This window comes from Melopsittacus undulatus, chromosome 4 (assembly GCF_012275295.1).
Source record: "Melopsittacus undulatus isolate bMelUnd1 chromosome 4, bMelUnd1.mat.Z, whole genome shotgun sequence".
Taxonomy (NCBI): Eukaryota; Metazoa; Chordata; class Aves; order Psittaciformes; family Psittaculidae; genus Melopsittacus; species Melopsittacus undulatus.
The window spans coordinates 16910121-16928735 of record NC_047530.1 but is presented as its reverse complement, the minus strand read 5'-3'; the positions used below and the strand labels follow the sequence as shown (position 1 = coordinate 16928735).

General features: G+C 40.8%; 1 protein-coding gene and 1 long non-coding RNA gene across 6 annotated transcripts; one reads left to right on the top strand and one right to left on the bottom strand.

The window, feature by feature from the left end:
- Nucleotides 1-1036: 1036 nt before the first annotated feature.
- DCAF4 (DDB1 and CUL4 associated factor 4) lies at nucleotides 1037-14888 on the bottom strand. 5 transcript variants are annotated; one of them, XM_031049391.1, is made up of 14 exons: nucleotides 14836-14888; nucleotides 14094-14181; nucleotides 12352-12449; nucleotides 10727-10884; nucleotides 9164-9246; nucleotides 8408-8510; nucleotides 7335-7478; nucleotides 6617-6666; nucleotides 5305-5384; nucleotides 3660-3755; nucleotides 3451-3548; nucleotides 2603-2779; nucleotides 2272-2386; nucleotides 1037-1363 (listed from the first exon to the last, which is right to left on the bottom strand). In XM_031049391.1, the coding sequence occupies exons 2-14, from the start codon at nucleotides 14174-14176 to the stop codon at nucleotides 1170-1172; spliced, it is 1479 nt and encodes a 492-aa protein (XP_030905251.1). In that variant the 5' UTR covers nucleotides 14177-14181; nucleotides 14836-14888; the 3' UTR covers nucleotides 1037-1169. The 5 variants fall into 5 exon arrangements, with proteins under 5 accessions (XP_030905251.1, XP_030905250.1, XP_030905252.1 ...); XM_031049390.1 differs by having other exon boundaries at nucleotides 14094-14178; XM_031049392.1 differs by lacking the exon at nucleotides 14836-14888 and adding an exon at nucleotides 14595-14826 and having other exon boundaries at nucleotides 14094-14178.
- Nucleotides 14889-15289: 401 nt separating this feature from the next.
- Nucleotides 15290-18360, top strand: LOC115947010 (uncharacterized). The gene is made up of 2 exons (XR_004549568.1): nucleotides 15290-15441; nucleotides 17893-18360. It is a non-coding gene; the product is annotated as an uncharacterized lncRNA (long non-coding RNA).
- Nucleotides 18361-18615: the final 255 nt, after the last annotated feature.

The following is an 18615-nucleotide window of genomic DNA, read 5'->3' as shown; positions in this document are numbered from 1 at the left end:
ACTGTAGGCCACACCTACAGTCACCAGCAACACTTACCTTTGTGTGTGCCACCTGTACCTCATTTCAAAGCACTTGGCATGCTGGCATCCAGCCTAGCTCTGTCATGGCCATCTCACTGAGCAGCTGGATACAGCCTCCAGCTTAACATGCTGTGCAGTGAGGGCGGGGTTAGGACTTGTTGGTATGCTCACCTGCTGACCTGGCAGAACCCTGTGGGAAGCATTACCTCTGATGACACAGCTGTACATCTGTACATCCCCTGTGGGCTCCTGATAGTGTTTCCTGATTACTGGGAAGGTGCTGGAGGTAACAAGGCTCCATGGGCTGATAACTGTTCTCAAATACAAAGTCCTCCAATTACTGTGAGCTGGTGCTACAACTTCACAGCTGAGGGCCCCGTTGTACCTCTGTATGCAAGAACCTTGACTCTGCACAGGTGACTTCCTATCCCAAAGAGGATGTGGTATGTCCAGACAGGGCTTGGCTCCTGCTGCAGCTGCATGAGCAAGCCTGCCATTCCAGACTGCTGATCAGACTCCAGGTTAGGGCTGTGGACCTGGTTAGGAAACACTATGATGAATTAACATGAATGTTCAGCCTGGCTACTGGACCAGAAAATGAGCTTTCTTCTATACATGCTGCCTACCACCATCTGAAAAGGACAAGGTTTAGCGTAGCCCAGCCCACCCCAACAGGGTGAGTGGGGAAACAACTGTTGGACAGCTCCAATCACAGATGTAGCAGACACATGATGCATGGACCCAGACCAAAGATACTCCAAGCAAAGCCCAAGAACACTTAATGTCAACTTCTCCACACCAGCTACTTCACTGTGCTAATCCACTCTGTTGCATCAGCCTGCTTCCTCATGTAGACACAGTCACAGCTAAGTGGTTATATGAACACACTAGGATTAAGTTAGAGCAGCCTTTTGGTAGCAAATTCAGCTAGCATGGAGACAGGCCCTTACTGAAAGGTACCAGCTTTACAAAGCTTACAGCTAGGTTTCAAATAGGCTGAGTATTGCCCACAAAGTTAATCAGCATTCAGCTTTTATTTATCATATACATACAGCAAGATTTGCTGAACCTGCTGAAGAAGGTGCAGAAATTGTGAAGTCATGTATAGGCTGGCAGCTTTGTAGACAAGGTGTGAAGAGAATATTGTATCAGTCATAGGAGAAGTGGTAGAGATCCTGTTTGACAGCCATGAGTAAGCCAGGAACTCCTCGGCAACCCCCAAGTCTTGAAGAAAACACCACACTGGGAATAGCATCTTTGGAGGATGGGTGGGGAGAAGGGATGGTTCTAAGCAGATGGGCATCCTGGAGACTCCAAATTCTGGTGTAGCAATCCTGACCAACTGTAAAGGTCAACAGAATGCAGCATTACATAAAAGTACTTTACATGGCTCTGCAAGATTATCACGCAGAAGCAGAAAGTCTATGGGGAAAAAGCCCTGACCATTTCTATACACACTAGAGGCAAAGTGCTTATCAATACTTTGCAAAACAGACATTCTACACTGAATACTGAAAAAGTGGGGAAAATGTGTATTTCCTATCAGGCAATAAAAGGTATAATAAATCAGTATTTAGAGCACTTTCTTCATTAGCAAGGTCCTAAGCAAAAAAAGGGGAGGAAAAACTCACTGTCAAATTGACAAGAATTCTTCTCACCTATTGACAAATCCAAGGAGAGGAGGTTCCCGTGTTTACAGTGACATTGTGAAACTTGGCTATACAATGAGGATTTAGGGGCTTTCCTTCATTTATTGTTACCTTTCCTCCTCCCAACCCAATAAAAAAAAAATAATCTCAGACTGTAGCCAAGTGTATTCAAAGTGAACCTGTGTGATAGTTTACAAGGAGGTTGGCTTACATGCTAGTGCTTCAGTACATCACCACATGACCCACTTAAGCATCAAACCAATCTTATACATGGACTTTAGTCTCTATATAAAGTTATCACCAAGTCTCCTATTTACATCCTCTGCTCTGCTCTTGAGACACACTGTGGAAAGGATAATGCAAGACACAGCAGTAAGCCATTACATGCTACACAGAAGTGATCACTGCATGTGTGCATCCGTACCATTAGTTCTTAATTTTCATAGTACATTACAGTACTTCTAAGGCTAAATTTCTTCAGAATTTTAAAGATTTAACAGTTTTACAGCTTCCAACAGCTATAGCTAAGAAACACTCCTCAGGCATCACAAAATCACTGACATGCACTCTCTGAGTAAAGTGCAACAAAAAGTCAACCCACCTGCTGTTAGGAGTCCTTCCTCCTCATTTACATGCAGAGGGAGAATAGCATATTCATTGTGATGACCCTTGTACTCCTTCACACACTTTGCTGTTCTCAGGTCCCACAGTTTTATCTGCAAGTTGAAGTAATTGAAAGATCGTATTAAGAAAGCAGAGAGCACTTGATGGCTGACAAATAAGTAGATCTGGAAGAGGACACAAACATGGAACTACCACCAGTTACATACTATTCCCAAAGAACACGCATACATCCTCAGGACTTGGATAAGTGTCTGTGAGTGCCCAGATACTAAAAGGAATGGAATATCCCAAATGTGACAAACCCATACCTTGCCAGCCATATCTGCTGCCATAAGGTAATGTTCAGCCTTCAGAAGGCGAATGGATGTGACTGCTGAGTCATGGAAGAGCTGAATCGCCTTCCAGCTCTGGCCCTTTCGGTTGCGCTGACGCACATCGATGCTGAAAATCTCCCCTGAGCGGCAGCCATTGTACAGCACTGGAGTCTGGAAGAGCCCAAGAGAAAGCCATGTACTATATACCATCTAAAAGGATCTTTCAGTTTACACAAACAGCATATACATCAAGCTTTTGAGCTCTTTGGTGCCAGCTGTCAAAAGTATGTTATTAACATGGGCATTAAGACCCAGATTGATTTCTTTTTAACACACTGCAACACTTTTCAGCCAACCCGTCAGTTCCATTTAAATCTCAACTGTTTACTTGAGCTGTGAAAGTTCAGCTAGGGAAGTAGGAACTTAGTCTAACATAACAGCAGAACAGGAACTGGAATTCTCATATTCCAATTCTCACTAAATGTTTGTGAACACTTCCAGGAGTATTTAATAGGGGCTTTTTCCTTCTTGATGGAGCCAACCAAGAGTATTAATAAGGTCATTCACCAAAGACAGAACAATTTCAACACACATTATCACTGTGCTCTTTGTACTTCCTTCATTTCCTTTTTACCTCAATACGCTTAACAAAAGTTACCCCTGTTGCCACGGAGTTTGCATTCAGTTAATCTTTGCTATTCACCTGCATGCAGCTATCAGACCACATCAGTTGTGAAGTTATCTATCCAACAGTAATTGTAATCAGATCCTTATGTATGGTACTATGAGTTCAATCACAGACAGAACAAAAAGCTCTGGAAAAAGAGCATGGTGGTTCTTACCTGTGTGGCAAACTGCTGTGCCAGTACATCACTACTGGTTCTAAATGACTGTTGACGCCCTGTCACTACATTGGCCACAAGAACTCGTCGTGTCAGGCCTAAGGAAGACAGATTATGCTCATTTAGCTGTAATTTGGGTAGCAGCTTGGAGATTAATGCAAGAAGTCTTTCCCACTGAGACAGAAGCGGTTGCTAGCCTTGTGGATCACCTGTGCTGAAGCAGGCATTTATTTGAGGATTCAAGCACCAAGCACAGGACCAGGCAGTGGATATCTTGAAGCTGCACAGCATACCAGGTCGATCTCCTAGGAGAAAGAAGCAACACATGAAGCATCCATAAAATGTTAGGACAGTGTGATAGGTCAGAAAGCTTCTCTGGATTTCCATCTGAAGGAGAGAAAGTGTTACCCAGTTACTGTCCCTGTGCTACTTAAGACAGGATACAAAAGTGGGGCTTTATGACCGTAAGCTGAAGACTTGTAGTCTACATAGATAGATGATTGTGAGAGATTGTGAAATTTATTCAGCAGTTAAGAGTGCTGACAACGGCAGGAAAGAAAAGCTAACACTTGTCTTATAGCACTATGAAAGCCATTTTTCAAAGACAAGTGGGCTAGAAACACAAAACATTTACTTCATAAGCTATAGATTAGCCAAAGCCTAACAAAACCCTTGATTAGACCCTTACATCTGTAGCTCTGGCACAAAGTTTACTAATTTATGTAAACTTTAAGTCATCAGTTTGCACTTACTTCATGCACATGCACCACGATCATGTGTATGTCAGCCAGCAGAGGGGACATGTCTAACACACAGTTTTAGACAGATGAAATTCTACTTTACTCCCAGCATCTGCTTAGCAAGGTTCCCTCAAACCAACAGTTTAGGAGACTGAAGTCAGTCTAACTTGGAAATACCTGAAAAGGTTAATAGGACATACTAGACAGGAAGACATGGGTAGAACTCAGGGCTTCTGATTTTGGTGAAGGGCTTCAAATGTTCTAGAAAGCAACTGGGCATGCTGGCCTAAGAGCCAGCATGAGCCACTGATGAGTCAATGAAGAACCAATAACTCTTCAAGTTCATGATAACTCTACACATTTATTTTTTTAATGGCAGCATGGAATTAAAGATTTTAAATAGTTCCATACTTCTTTATCTGTCACAGATTTTCTCTGTATAAACGTAACTGACTATATCTGAATGGAAACTGGGTCAGAAGACAGTATTGTGTGACTCAAAGAAGCATGGTTCTGATATCTATCAAGAAAGTCCTGCCCCAAAAACATTGAACAAAGATAAAGACACAGCCACGACCATCAGACCTAAGACACAGGATTCTCCAAATCAATCACATTTACACACAACTGAGCATGAGTTTGTACAAGCAGCTATGGGTTAGGATATTTACCAGCTTTCCACCTTTGATTAATCCAGTGAGCATACCTGAGTAGCTACTACCAGAAGAGATTCTGCAATGATTCTGGATTGTCTCTAAGGAAATCTGAGTAATTCTTGTGTGCAGCTTCTGAGTATCAGTTACAAGGCAAGATACTCCTGAAAAATCTTGTGTTTACTTTACAAGTGAGGTGTTCTCCTGCCAAACTCAAGTACTATGTCAGCAACAGCTAAAAATAAACTAGTGCTTTGAATACTGCTTATTAATTAATTCTTAAGGCAAGTTATCTCATCTGTTCACTTCTCAAACTGTTTCAGACTTTCTAAGTTTTCAAGAATACAAAAGTCTCACCAGCTACTGAAGACAAGTATAGAACTAATCTTTCTTTTATGCTCTTTCCATGCCATAACTGATATCAAAAAATGGAGGAAAAAAAAATAATAGAAACATCCTACCTGAGTTACTGCTGCTGAACAACGATGCCGGAAGCAGACTGGCACAGCCTGGTGTTTCTGCAATTCCCATGAGACACAGCTTGCTGAAGTGAGTTAAGGAAAACAAAAATCCCCCCTTGCAATGGGACAGGCTACCTAACATTTATAGCTGGGAAAAGCAAGATGATCTAACACAACCACAGCTCACAACACTTTCCCTTTGAGTCTTCTGATGTGCCTTACAGTTTCCAATTAAGTCTTGACTTCTCATTTCTTTCACAGGAAAAGGCTAGAAAGATCTTATTCTGGTAATGAAAATACACATGCAAGAAAGATGACAGAAGAATACTGAGGCATCTTTCTAGTGATAGAAAAAAAATGCACAGCCTCCACAGATCATTATTCTCATCTTTACATGCTGATGACACTGCATTAATATAGAACTGTTTTTGATGGAGGTGAGCTGGAAAGAAGCACACATATTGGGAGGCAAGGAAGACTCACTTTAGATTACACTAAAATACTTTCTAAAGTTTATATCAGGTATAAATAAGATTTGAAAGATGCATTTCTAGTTCAGTGCGGTAATTTTGTGACATAATCAGAGGAAAGCAGGAGACGACCAAACAATCCCCCCCAACTCCTAACCAGCTGGGAGCAAGCCTGACGCACTCCTGCCACCTTCTGGAGCAGTCCTGAATTGCTTGGCTTTTCCCATTACATGTAATTTCCTGTCTTTTGGCACTTCAACAGCACAACTGTTGCCTGCCATCTCCCACTTTAAATTCCTTTTCTTTTTCTCTTCGAGGCTCTGTGCTGTCCATTATTGCTGCTTCTGCTGCATCAACCTTCCTCCTATTCTAAGACAGATCTGTAGAACATGCCTTGAAAGTATAAGAGCAAGAATTACATCCACTCCTCTCATCCCAACCAGTATGGGGATGGTTTACAACAGAAATCAACTCACTTTCAAAGAGGTCCACTTCAAGGAGAAAGGTAGTTGCTTTAACCCTCTCTCTCTCTCATTCTTTTGCTCCAGCTAATTTCTAAACATCAGATGATTTTGGATATGGCATTTACATTATTAATTAAATGGGAAGTCTCCAGGGGAGAAAAGATGCCCTCTCACCTACTATTACACTGGAACAATTCCACATATACATCTACCTCAGTATCTTCAACATCTTCCAGTTTTTATAACTTTCACCTGCTTTCCAGAAAACTTAATTTCTGGGGCAACTACATGAGAGGCCTTTCCTGGAAGTTAGTTCTCTGCAGCATGATGCAGACTTGTGAAAGCTGAACTGAAATTTTGCTTTTTTAAAAAGGATATAAAACATGAGAATCTGGATGAGTCAGTGATGCCCAGCACATAGAATTCACCTTCAGACACAAGAAGACATACCGGTTTTGTGATCTGTTACTCAATTCATTACATGATATTTCCATGCACTGATGACAAAATTATGCACTGGGCACACTTCCTTAACCCAATAAACAGTGCAATAATGGCAGACGAGCATTTTAGCCTCATACTTCTCTTAAATGCAGAGGACAGAGCAGAACTGAGAAATCTATCCAAACACAAATCGAGGTATCAAGCACATCCTATTATTTAAGATATCATCTTTAAAAGAATCTGAGGATGGAGAGATTATGAAAGCTGGTTTTAAATATGCTTCATGATAGAGAATAAACACATTTTTTTCCAAAATATTTTTTAAAAAAGAAGCACGCAAATCTCAGTAGTTTCTGGCCTTCAGCATCAGTTTTGACAGGTATGGCCAAGCGCAACTGTGAAGTAAGTTCCTTGGAAGCTGGTACTTCTACATAGTCTTCCAAGTGTACTGTAACATTCCTGAGAACTAACACTGGTACTGAGGACTTTCAGAGACAAGTTTACTGAGAATCTGCATTTATCCACATTTCTGGGTTCTTCCACTGTCTCCTCCTAACCCCTTCCCCAACCATCATCCATTTCTACCTGTGATTCCCAAGAGCAGCATTCTGAGAATGCAACAAGGGAAGGAAGCAGGAACAGGACACAGTACTTTGCGATTTGTGAAGTAGAGGTTGTCATACATCTCCACAGTGGGAGACTCCTTTCCCAAACCACTGAGGTTGATGATACCATATTTACATCCTCCATGCTCTACATCGTTCACAGTGAATATCCGTTCACAAGCAACATCTGCCTGTAAAAGAAAAGTTTAGTGGTCACACTTCCTGGAAAAAACAGTTTGAAGGAGCTGCATTAGGTCTGAAACAAAACAACACATTAATTCTCATCCCTTTAACATCATACACTTCCCTTTCATCTCTAAAGGGAAGTGGTTAACTCCTTTTTATATGCATGCACAGAAACACTAGTAAGGAAAGCATTTACTTCTTGAGTAACTGTAAGTACTCTTTCCGATCATACCAGTTCTAGATTTTCTCTGTTGGATTAATAAGCACAAACTGATACAGGTAGGGGACCCAAACCAAAAAATTTAAATCTTATCAAACTGGAAACCTGCCACTGCTGGATCACAGCAAATGCTACATTTCAACTTTCTGACACTAAATTTCTGATACTTCTGGCTTCAGCTACCTACCCAGTGCTGTGTTTACAAGGCCAGGAGCTGGTGTTGCAGAGCTTCCGACATAGACTACGAAAGATACTTGCCCCAGAGACCTCTCCTGCCCATGCAGTACCATCAACTTCAGTAAAAACTGCCTTCAGATCCTGAGCTGTAAAATGATTACTGGTGTTTAAATAGGTTCTCTGGACCACAGACTTTGCCACTCTCAAAATTCTCTTCCACTTTCTTCTTCCTGTACTCTCCCTTCAAATCCACTCAACTCCTGCTTATTTCCAAGACAACAGGTTGATCACCTTCCAAAAAAACACCCCCCCAAAATATCACTTTCATATTCAACTTTTTCATTATTTTCTTTCTATGAAAGTCATAGCCTCTTCCTACCTGTTCAATTACCAAGCACAGATTTTTAGAACTGACACAACAGGAAGAATGCATTTTTGAGAGCAAAATTTGACCTATGGGGCTTGATTTCAGGATCCTGAATTTTCACTGAAGATGGGCTTTCTTTATCCTAAAGCCGTAAGTTGTCATCAACATACCACAATTATTTTAAAATTGTTGGTTCCAGCAACTGAAGAATCTGGACTGTGAATCTCTATCTTCCTCCTGTGCATGCAGTTTACTTTCAGCTCATGAACCAGCCTGTAAAAGTAGGTGGGGAGAAAGAATTCACGTAAGCCTAGGTTTAATGCCAATCAAAGAATTCTGGAGAAGATATCCAGAACTGCTTCTAAATCACAGAATATAAAATGTCAGCTCAACTAGCATGCTGCAATTTAACTTATATGAGCCATGCACATGTGTATCTTCCATAGTCATGGAATTTCATTCTATTATTTTGAACACCAACACATCTTTAGTAGTATAAACAACATCATAGCAAGTCACTAACTTGCTTTGTGTGCTGTTACCGAATCTGGGCTACCTGAGCCATTCTACTGGGATGGGGGAAATGCTCATGTCAGTTGAAGAGCATCCAGTCATCCAAAGAAAAGCTGCACTTTTCTCGTAAGCACAATGTGTCAAACCAGCATATATTGGGGAGGGAGGGGAGAGAGGCAGGGGAAGTGAAGTTTTAAACTCCGTTTCTCCAAAACTGGGAAACCTATTCTGTTTGATTTTTCATCACTTCAGTAATCTGATTATAAAAGAACATACCTAATTTCTTACTGTAAGTACTATGTTCCTCTTTATCTTAAGTGGAACAGTGAGAAATGAAAAAAAACCTGACAGGAACAGTTGCACCAACAGCAGAACTTGGTACTACAAACAGAAAACAAATGGCACGATTGTACCTGCAATAACTTGTGGAGCTGAGCAAACCCAACTGCCTTTTCTGTAACAGCATAGATGAATTCAGTCCAGCCCTTGTTGTTTTCTGGAAGAGAACAACATGAAAGTGTATTCAGTTATTTGCTTGTTCACAATTCAAACACATCTGTGGGTCTTAGATGTTTGGGTAACTTTTTCCTCTAGCCTACGTACATTAAAATTTTAAGAACCTCTATAAAACACATTCCAGCACCAGCTCCCTGGTCTACTACAATAAATAGGCAATATATTCCTGTGAAATTTTTGGGGGTGCTTCTATAAATAGAAAAACTGGAGGGGAAAATCCCAGAGAAACATAAAAATAACTAAACAACAAAGCCCAACAGTCACTAATCTTAAAATTCTTATTACAGAGCAAAATTTTCTATCACAATATTGATATTAACTATGCAGCCTTACTGCTGCACTGCTTTAACTACTTCTCAATTTCTCATTTTTTAAAGTTTCATGCGAACACTTTCTGAGGAGACAAAGCAAGTATTTAAGAATGTTTTTATCTGGGAGCCTAATTCAGATGTCTGATTCAATAGCCAGACTTTGAGATGTATATCAATAGACTCATAGAATCATAGAATCAACTAGTTTGGAAAAGACCTTTAGGATCACCAAGTTCAACCTTCACCCCAAGGCTGCCAAGTCCACGGGGTGAAGGACTATACCACGTCATCAAAGGCCTCATCTACAGTACTGTGGCCAGCAGCTCTTTGGGATCTATGAAACCTAAACTGCTCACATAAACAGCTGGAACAACAACAAAAAAAAAGCCAAAACCAAATCAACAGCAGCATTTTCACAGTGAGGACTGAAAAGCGGAATACCATCCGAGGAAAGAAGTTTTTTACCCAAGGAGGAAAATACTGCTTGCTTCATCCAACTGACAGCAGATTTAGGCTCTGCTGTGATTTATAAAGTTGTAAGATACAGCTTTCAGGTAACTAAAACACCCATGTTGGGCGTTTTACCTAGACTACAAATACACAGTAGCAGCATTAACTCAGCTGTAACACTTTATGATGAAAAGCACACAGGCTTTCCAGGCATAAACATACAACCTGCCTTGATCTCACCTGTCAAAAAAACAAAAAATTTCATGAAAAAGCTGTTTCCACAAAATATAATTAGTATTGTTTCTTCAGGGTCCAAGAATATGATAAACACATTTATTAAATATGTGGTGACTAATGTGGAAAACTGAAAATCAAGATCCCGCTTTGCCAGTTCAAGACAGGGATTTGAAACCTGGCATCTAATGTCCTGACCCATCTGTAACTGTTGGACAATTTGCAATTCTAAGCACAGATCCTGCCTCTTTATAGGTTTTTTGTTTGTAAAGACTTGCTTTCATTCTTGTGTAGAACAGCCAAACAAAAGGCTACAAGGACTATCAATTTTCAGCAGAAAGAAATTTTCCTTCCTTCAGACAACTTAGGGAACTGTACCACAGTCAGAAGTGAAAAGCTTTAGTTTATCATCTGTCCTGGGCGAGAGCATAATAAAGCCTAACTGCAATCTTTTTCAGAATGTACCTTCTTTTGTTTTTCTTCCTCTTCTAAGAGCTTCAGCCTTTTGCATTCCATGGCCTTGTACTGAATGCTCTCCTTGGTGAGTGGGTTGTAGTTATTATGTCCAGGCAGTAGGCGGAAATAGCGGTTCTTGTCTGCGTCATAGTAAAATCCTGGCAGTTCTTAGGGTTAAAAAAAAAAATAAAGTGGCAATACTCAGGCAAAATCAGACAGATAACTAGGTTTGTTTACTGCTCTTTGACATCCCGCATATTCATGGCAATGTCAGTCAAAAGGCTCAATGCTTTTGCTCTCAGCAGGTCCCAGGCATGATACACAGACTAGGAACTGACAACTGCCACTTAAAGGAAAAAAATATTATTTATAGTTTTCAAATGCAGTGCCATTACACAAGTAGAGAAGGGATGTAATCAATGACCAAGATGAAATCCAGACAGATGAGAGAAGCAGAGAGGAAGGTTTTGCTGCAGAACAAAAGTGACCTTTCTTCATAAATCAATCATGAGATGACACTCTTGGTTAAAGTCTAGGTAAGGCAGTCACAAACAAAAGGACAAGGAGGTATCATCCAAACCAAAATAAAGTGATTCACTTCCCAGAACAAGACACTTTTTCTTCAACACGTAGGAGAAATATAGATACAATCAAGAGTACATTTGGACAATACACAGAGGCTCATTTCAAAGATAAACAGGGATGAGAGAAACACTCGATTTTAGTGCTTCACTGCCCAGGTAAATTCAGAGAGGTAGACAGGTAAACTACTTAGACAGATTCATGATGGCACACTGTCTCAAGACAAAGGATTTTATTCAGAAAGATAAGTGTTAACACTTCATTTCAAGAGTTTTATTTAAACCTTTATCTTCTACAAGAAACTCCATTTGAAGTAACCTCTTTTTGCTGCCGCTTATAATTCAGTTCATTGTCAGCATCTTTTAGGTTTCAGCTTAGCAACAAGTGACCCAAGACTTATTCAGGTCTACAGAAATATAAAGTTAGAGTGAGTGAATCAGTAAGGTTCATAACAATACACTACAGTTAGTATACATAATCTAATTATAATGCAACAAATGTTTTGCAGGATACATCTAACATGCTCACAGTCTCTTAAGCACAAAAGGGTGATATACAAAAAAACGTGTCCTTAAACGCTGTCTTTGTCAGTAAGAGGTTATACAGTCAGTGGTGTTTCAGGACTCTCCTGTTGTGGTGAAAGAGGTGTCCCACAGGCTTAGCTTTTGCTAGGGTTGTTTAATGAGTCAGGAAACCAGAATGCAAATGTAACATATTCCTCAATAGCACTGCTACTGCATCAAGTATGGTTTCACCAGTCAACTCTCTGATAATGAACAAGCATTTAGCCACTATTTTTTTCGGTTTGTATCAGTTTGGCTAAGCACACAAGTTTTCAAATATGAGAAGCATGTAGGGGTGTGAAAGTACATTTGGCCCTCCTCTCCCATTCCTCACTGATCTTTTTATATCATCCAATGTTACTTTCCTCTACAAACTTTACTGCTTACATCCTTCCTGTAACACCAATCTATTAACACAGCTATTAATATTTTCTTTGTGTAGTCAGCATATAAGCAGTGTTTTTTGACACGTAAGACATGGTCTCTTACCTGGTACTACAGAGTTCTGGGTTAAACTGGATGAAGAAGGATCCCCACTGCTGCTGGGGCCTGCATGCACTGGGGTCTGTGGTTCTTCCTGTTCCAGCCTAAAAAAACAGCACTGCCTTCAAGACAGGCTCACTACTATCCTACACATTTTTCCCACAGAGAATCTAGAAAGAGACTTGCTATTTATATTAATGGAGTACAGTTTTGCAGAGCTGTGATAAGCACCCTAAGCATTTCACCATACACTACGTTATGAAAATGAAACAGTAAAAATATTCAGCTTCATAACCTCTCAAGAACATTAGAGGTACCAGTATTTTGAAGGCCTTAATTACTTGCTAAAACATTACAGGTGTCTGCTGACTTTGCAAGTGCCTTTAATTCTTTCCAGCAAAGATTAATTCTGGGCTTTTTATCATATCCCTTGATTAAAAGAAAGGCCCACCCCTGAAAGCATGCAAGACTTCACAGCTTAAAACAAGAGATAGTGTGGGTAAAACATTGATGTCAAGTCAACAATATTTTGCCATTCTCTTTGTGACAGGAATTCCACTGATGAGGTTCAGAAACAGGCAAAATGAAAGTTTAATGGAAATTCCAAGAATAGAAAAGTCTCTGCTGTTGTAATAAACTTTGCAGTAGACAGGGTAACTGCAGCTTTCTTCTTTTTATGTAACTCAAATGAGTATATTCAGTACTGATGAGCAAGATTCCATGGGGATGTTTTCCAAATTGCCTGTACAATTCTCACTTTTAAAGACAGGCCTTATTACATGTCCTCTTAAAAGCATTAGGCCAAAATGTTTTCCAAGAGTCATAATTTATTGAAAACAAAATGACAAAGAAATTCTAATTCCAATACCAGCTCTATTACTGTTTGATTATACAGCTTCGAAAAGTTAAAGAACATAACATTTACAGAAGGGAAAATACCTCACACCAAACACAAGCATTTCAATTCAAAGCTTTTTAATAAGATCATTTTAATTCTGTATTCATTGAATTAGGTCCCATTTGCATTTTTAACTTTTCTTACACAAAAACAACTAACGAGACAAACTCGTTATATGTGCGCCTCTTTCTCTAAATATATTTGTTAGAAAATGCTAACTAAACACTAATTAAAGCAAAGGATTGGCCTCTTTTATTCCTGTAAGAGGAAGTAAAGAAAGAACAGGAAAGAAAAAGAGGCATAAAAATAGCTCAAACACGGGCAAGCATAAGCTCAAAAGTTTAAAGTGTACTTTTCTGAAGGAATCAGTTTTCAAGGCAGTGGATTATTCCTGAGACCTTGTTTCTGCTCCCTGATCTGCTACATGTGGTATTATTACCATGTTACTTAACATGCTTTCAAACTTTCAGCAAGATCCTTTAATGACAATTTTTACGCTACTAGACACTGAGCATAAAATAAACGGGCAGGTGGAATGAAATACAAACATTTTTTGTTCCCTGAACTATCTTTGCATATTGATGAAGAGTCCATGGACGACCAGGCGCACCTGAAAGGACTAGCCCATGAAACCACATCTCAGTTTAAACCCAATACACAGCTGTGCACGTGATACACTTCCAGAAATCAATACAATTCCAGTCCAAGTAGGGACGACAGATATACTATACTCCGCACAAGACTTTTAGATGGCATACTCTCATTTCTAGATAGCCACTGTTCTGCAAATTTAATCAGGCATAACATCTAACGGCTTAACGCATGGTAAGCACAAGCTGCATATACTTGCCTCACAGTGCGGTTATTGTGATTGGGAGCAATGGCTGCGCGCCGTCCACGCTTTCCTTTGCCTCTCCGGTAACATCTCTTCATTTCTACTTGTAAAACAAACATACGCACATACTTTAATACTACTTGCCTGGAACAGTCACAACAGTCTCTTAACACGGCCTCTTTTCAATCAGTTTCAAATAGCTTTGCAAAGGCCTAGAAATCAAAACCATTTAAGAGAATAATTTACTTGAAAGGGTTTCTTTCAAGCAGAGGAAAGTCTAATCAGCATCATATCTTGAAGAAAGACAGGCCATGACTATTGGCTGCTCGAAGGGAGACTGAAGTAAACTGCATGCGGTGCTGACCAACTTCTCCATGCAGCACGAGTAAACGTGCTCTTGCCAACTCTCGCCATGCGCAGGACGGAGAAGAGCGTGTTTACAACCGCCAGCTTCCTCCCAAGCAGAGCTTCCACGACACGGGGACAAGCCAAAGCGACCAACAACGATCTCCCTACCTGCCGCGCCGGGTCCAGGTGCCGGACGAGGCTTCACCCCCCCCAGCAACCAGACCGGACAGGCGAGCCAAGTCCCCCAGCCATGGGCTTGTAAACGACCAGGCCCACTGACCGCCCGCACTACGAGCACTTCCTCACGCCTGCCGACTTCTCTGTTGAGCCGAGACCAGCCCTGCAGCTCGACCCTCCACGCTAAAGCTAAAACCCCTAACACAAGGGCCAAACACCAGCCTCCCCTTACCAGTACAGTCCCCAGACCCTGAGGGTTCCCCGCCGCCGTCAAAGCTCCGCCCACTCGACTATGGGGGCTGCTGATTAGTCCGTATCCGCGCCTGCCTCCTGATGGACAGCTAGATCACCCAACAGGAGGAGGTTAAATTGGCGCGTGCGCCCTGCGGCAGGGGTGGGCTACGGCTGATGTCTGGTGGGTAGGGCCTAGTGGGTATACCTGGGTGGGTGTGTGTGAAGGGGTCATTTCCCACGGTAGGGAGGTAATGCAGAGTGGGGGAGTGAGGACTTTCAGGGGGTTGAGGGGTAGCAGTGTGTGAGGGGAGCCGCGGTCAGCGCTGCGGAGCGTTTAGTGTGAGGGGCGAGCTGGTGAGGCTTTGCAGCTGCGGGTGTGTGTTTGGGGACAAGAGCTGGGGGAGGCTGCTGGGGTGGGTTCCCGGGCGGCACGGGTAGGGCAAGGGGTGGAAGAGAGTAAGGAGTTGAGTTCTGTGAGGGGCAATGCTTATTTTTCACGAGTTTGGGTTGAAGGCAGTACATTTGTAGGGTGTGGTAGGGGAAGGTGATTCGGAGAAAACTCCAGGAACAAACTTGCCAACGAAGTTTTCAAGCTGACAAGCAGGTATTCTTTATTGCGGCGTCGGGAGACACGGGGGATAACTCCTCCTAACGTGTGTCTCTCTATTGCTACACAAGCCATCCTTATGTAGTCCCTGGGCATACATACATATTCATGAGGCTACGTATGGATTACATCACTTTCCAGAAAGCTCCCTGCATGCGTACAGAATTGTGGTGGTGGTCTCTGAGGGTCGTTTACTTCTTCCAACAATCTTCATCACTTCTGGCAGCCTTTGAAGCACGCGCAGTAGATGCTTGTACCAGTTTAATTGGTTCGTTAGCACCAGAGACACAATAATCCTCCTATCCTCCTACTTATCAGTTAGTTTACCTGTAGCCTATTCTGGACACCTGCTATTCCCAGATACTCCTTATCCCTGCGTCCTGTTTTTCTAGACTGTCTTTCTTAAGACTACATCAACTATAACGATTTGTGCCAGTATGTTCTCTATCTGTACTCTATTTTTTCTATGTATTATGCACCTCAGTAATTTTCCACTGCTACTGTTACAAAGCCATGGAACTTAATATTGCTTAAAACTAATTCTAAAGGTTTATATATTCCATTTTGTGATTTTGTGTTCCCCTTGTTTCAAAGGAGGCAGAGATGTGTGTTTCTGAGCCATGGGATGACTGAGAGGGTACCACTGCTTCCTTCTGTGGGTCACTCATTGGTTAAAGGCTATTGCTTGGCTTTGGGGAGCCAGAACTTGGTACAACCTCTCTAAATTACTCAAAAATTTAAGAGAGAGTGTGCTGGTTCTAAAGTGGCCCTCTCAGCTGAGGAGTCAATGCTTAAAATAGTCTTTAAGCCTTCTGCTGGGCAGCAAGCAGATAGATGGGTGATATTGAGGCAATAGATCTAGGACAGCTTTGGGAAGCATGCAGCAAATTTTAAAGTTAAGAGAAAAAAAGTTGGGGCTGCAGCAATCAGTAGCAACTTCTCAGGTGGTCAGCAAAAGCTGAAAGGTATGAAAGGATGTAGTGGTAACTACCATCATTGTATAGTCCTTGTAAGAAACCTCTTCTTAATCTTTTACCTAAAGTGTCCTTCAGCTGATAGTGTAGTGGCCTTCTTCCTCCCCTTCCTGCTTATACAACATTTAATTAAGAAATTAAAACCAGTATGGTAAAAATATTAATTCATTTTATGATGATGAAGGTTATAGCAAAACATGAGCTTTAGTTCACACGCACACAAAAAAAAAAAGTGGAAAACCAGGTTTGCCCTTTTTTCTTCCAAAGGGTTGGTTTTGATTTGGTTTTGTCACATTAAGACTTTTAAATAATAAAATGCCAGTACTGGGAAAACAGGCAATAGGTTTTTACTTGTTTCTTTAAATGTTTGGACCTTGCACAAGTTTGCTATGGGTATGCAGCAGGAGAGTAATTCTTGGGAGATAATAATTTATTCCGCCTCCTAGTTGCTTGGTCTGTGTTTTAAGTTCAAAATGCAGAGTTAAAAATAGCCAGGAAAGTATGCCTTTGAGGGTATAAACAGCTGGAGAATTCACCTGCAGCTTGTATAACTTGTGAGCTCTATGTCTTTACAAGTCAGACTACCTGCATGGTCTAATTCTAAGGCATTTTTTTTGTTGTTGTTGATTAGGCCTCTTTTTCATAGTGATTTAGTGATATTAATCTTTAGCTTCCAGAAGATAATTTTGGATTTTAATACATTAACAGGAGAAGAATGAAAGTGCTGATAGAAAGCTGCCTCAGCAGTCCTTTCCATGAACTGTTCAGTTGTTGATACTGTCACTGGTGTAGACTGGGTTCAGAACAATGGTTTATACTTTGTGTGTAAATGTGATGCTGGTATAGCTATGGACAAGATTCTAGGGAATGTTTGTTTTTTTCCTGTTGTTTATTGGCTCACAGGCAGTAGTAATTCAGAATGTCTAACATTTTACAAGTGGTGTTATACTCTCCTTCTCTTGGCTTTGTTTCATCGTGTTAATTTCAATGCCAGTGAGCAGTGTGTCAGGTTCTATGATGCTGTTTGTAAGCTGTTGGTTTGACTCCACTGAAATAGAATTACCATCAGGAAAGGAGTGTGTTAAATGATTTGTTTTCTCACTTGTATTGCATATGCTTATTATGGGAATCCATAGACAAGAATAGACTGGTAGATAATTCAGAGCTCACTGGTTTTCCATTTATACATTTAAATAAATCATATAAATAAAATACATCACCCTTACAGTTCTTCCTTATCAATTGTTTGTCTCACATTTTCTTAAAGCCTTTCGGTTTTGTTTATTCTGATGATTTTATTTTATCTCTGACTGAAAGATTTTTCTCATGTTACCTCAATGCTTATTGCTGCAATTCAAAACCATTACTGCTATTCCTTCTGCCTTCTGTGCATATAAAAAATGATTTAAAACAATTTATTACCTTGTTTCCTGCAATCATATTCCATATTTTAAAATTGGTAATGCTGTCCCAGTTGTCTATTTCTCTAGATTAAAGAGTGGCTAAAGAATGACAATTCACCGTGATGTTACGTATGGCAACTTTCAGCTTTGATCATTCCTTCTTCCTTTTTGGACCCTCTTCATGGGGAGCACATACTTCCTTGAAGCGTGTTCCCAAAAACTGGATGTACCACTTCTCAGCTGAAGCCTTCCTAGTGCTGAGTGTGTTTTGCAGGATGTACTCACCTTGGAGAGTCGTATGATGTTGTATACCTGCACAACAGTGTTTGTGTTCAGGAAGCTTATGGTCAAAAGGGATAGGGAGTTCCACTTTGGGAACTGCTACATGATCATCTTTTTTTCAGTCTGGGTTTGTGGAACTGGCTGCACTTTGGCTGGACACAGTTGAATACTGCTCTGCTCGGACTGGTTCTTGAATTGGTGGAGGCCATTCTGACCTGCAAAATGTACTTTGCCATTAAACTGTGTCCTTCAATTGCTCTGGTTGTTCTTGTAATTATTTGACTCTTGTAATTATTTGAGGGACTGGTTTTATACCTGTTTAGTTCGTTAAATAGATATGTCCAAGCTATATTTACTTAGTGTAGTAAGTTTAAAATATAATTCTAAGTTTTATTAAAACATTTGGTAAAGACTAAACTTTGTAAATAACATTAGAATTTATGGTTTGGACATAAGCTGAGGGTTGTTGCAGTTTAGTGAGTTGCCTTTCAGCTGAGCTGCAGTACCTGCAT

What these genes read in the sequence shown, in the direction of transcription:
- DCAF4 (XM_031049389.1), bottom strand. Translation starts at nt 14,197, where the DNA reads ATGTTTGTTTTACAAGTAGAAATGAAGAGATGTTACCGGAGAGGCAAA. An exon ending in CACAGCAGTTTGCCACACAG is followed by an intron (nt 2,780 to 3,450) that starts GTAAGAACCACC and finishes GGGCTCTTCCAG; the next exon opens with ACTCCAGTGCTGTACAATGG. An exon ending in GGAAGGACTCCTAACAGCAG is followed by an intron (nt 1,364 to 2,271) that starts GTGGGTTGACTT and finishes TGACCTTTACAG; the next exon opens with TTGGTCAGGATTGCTACACC.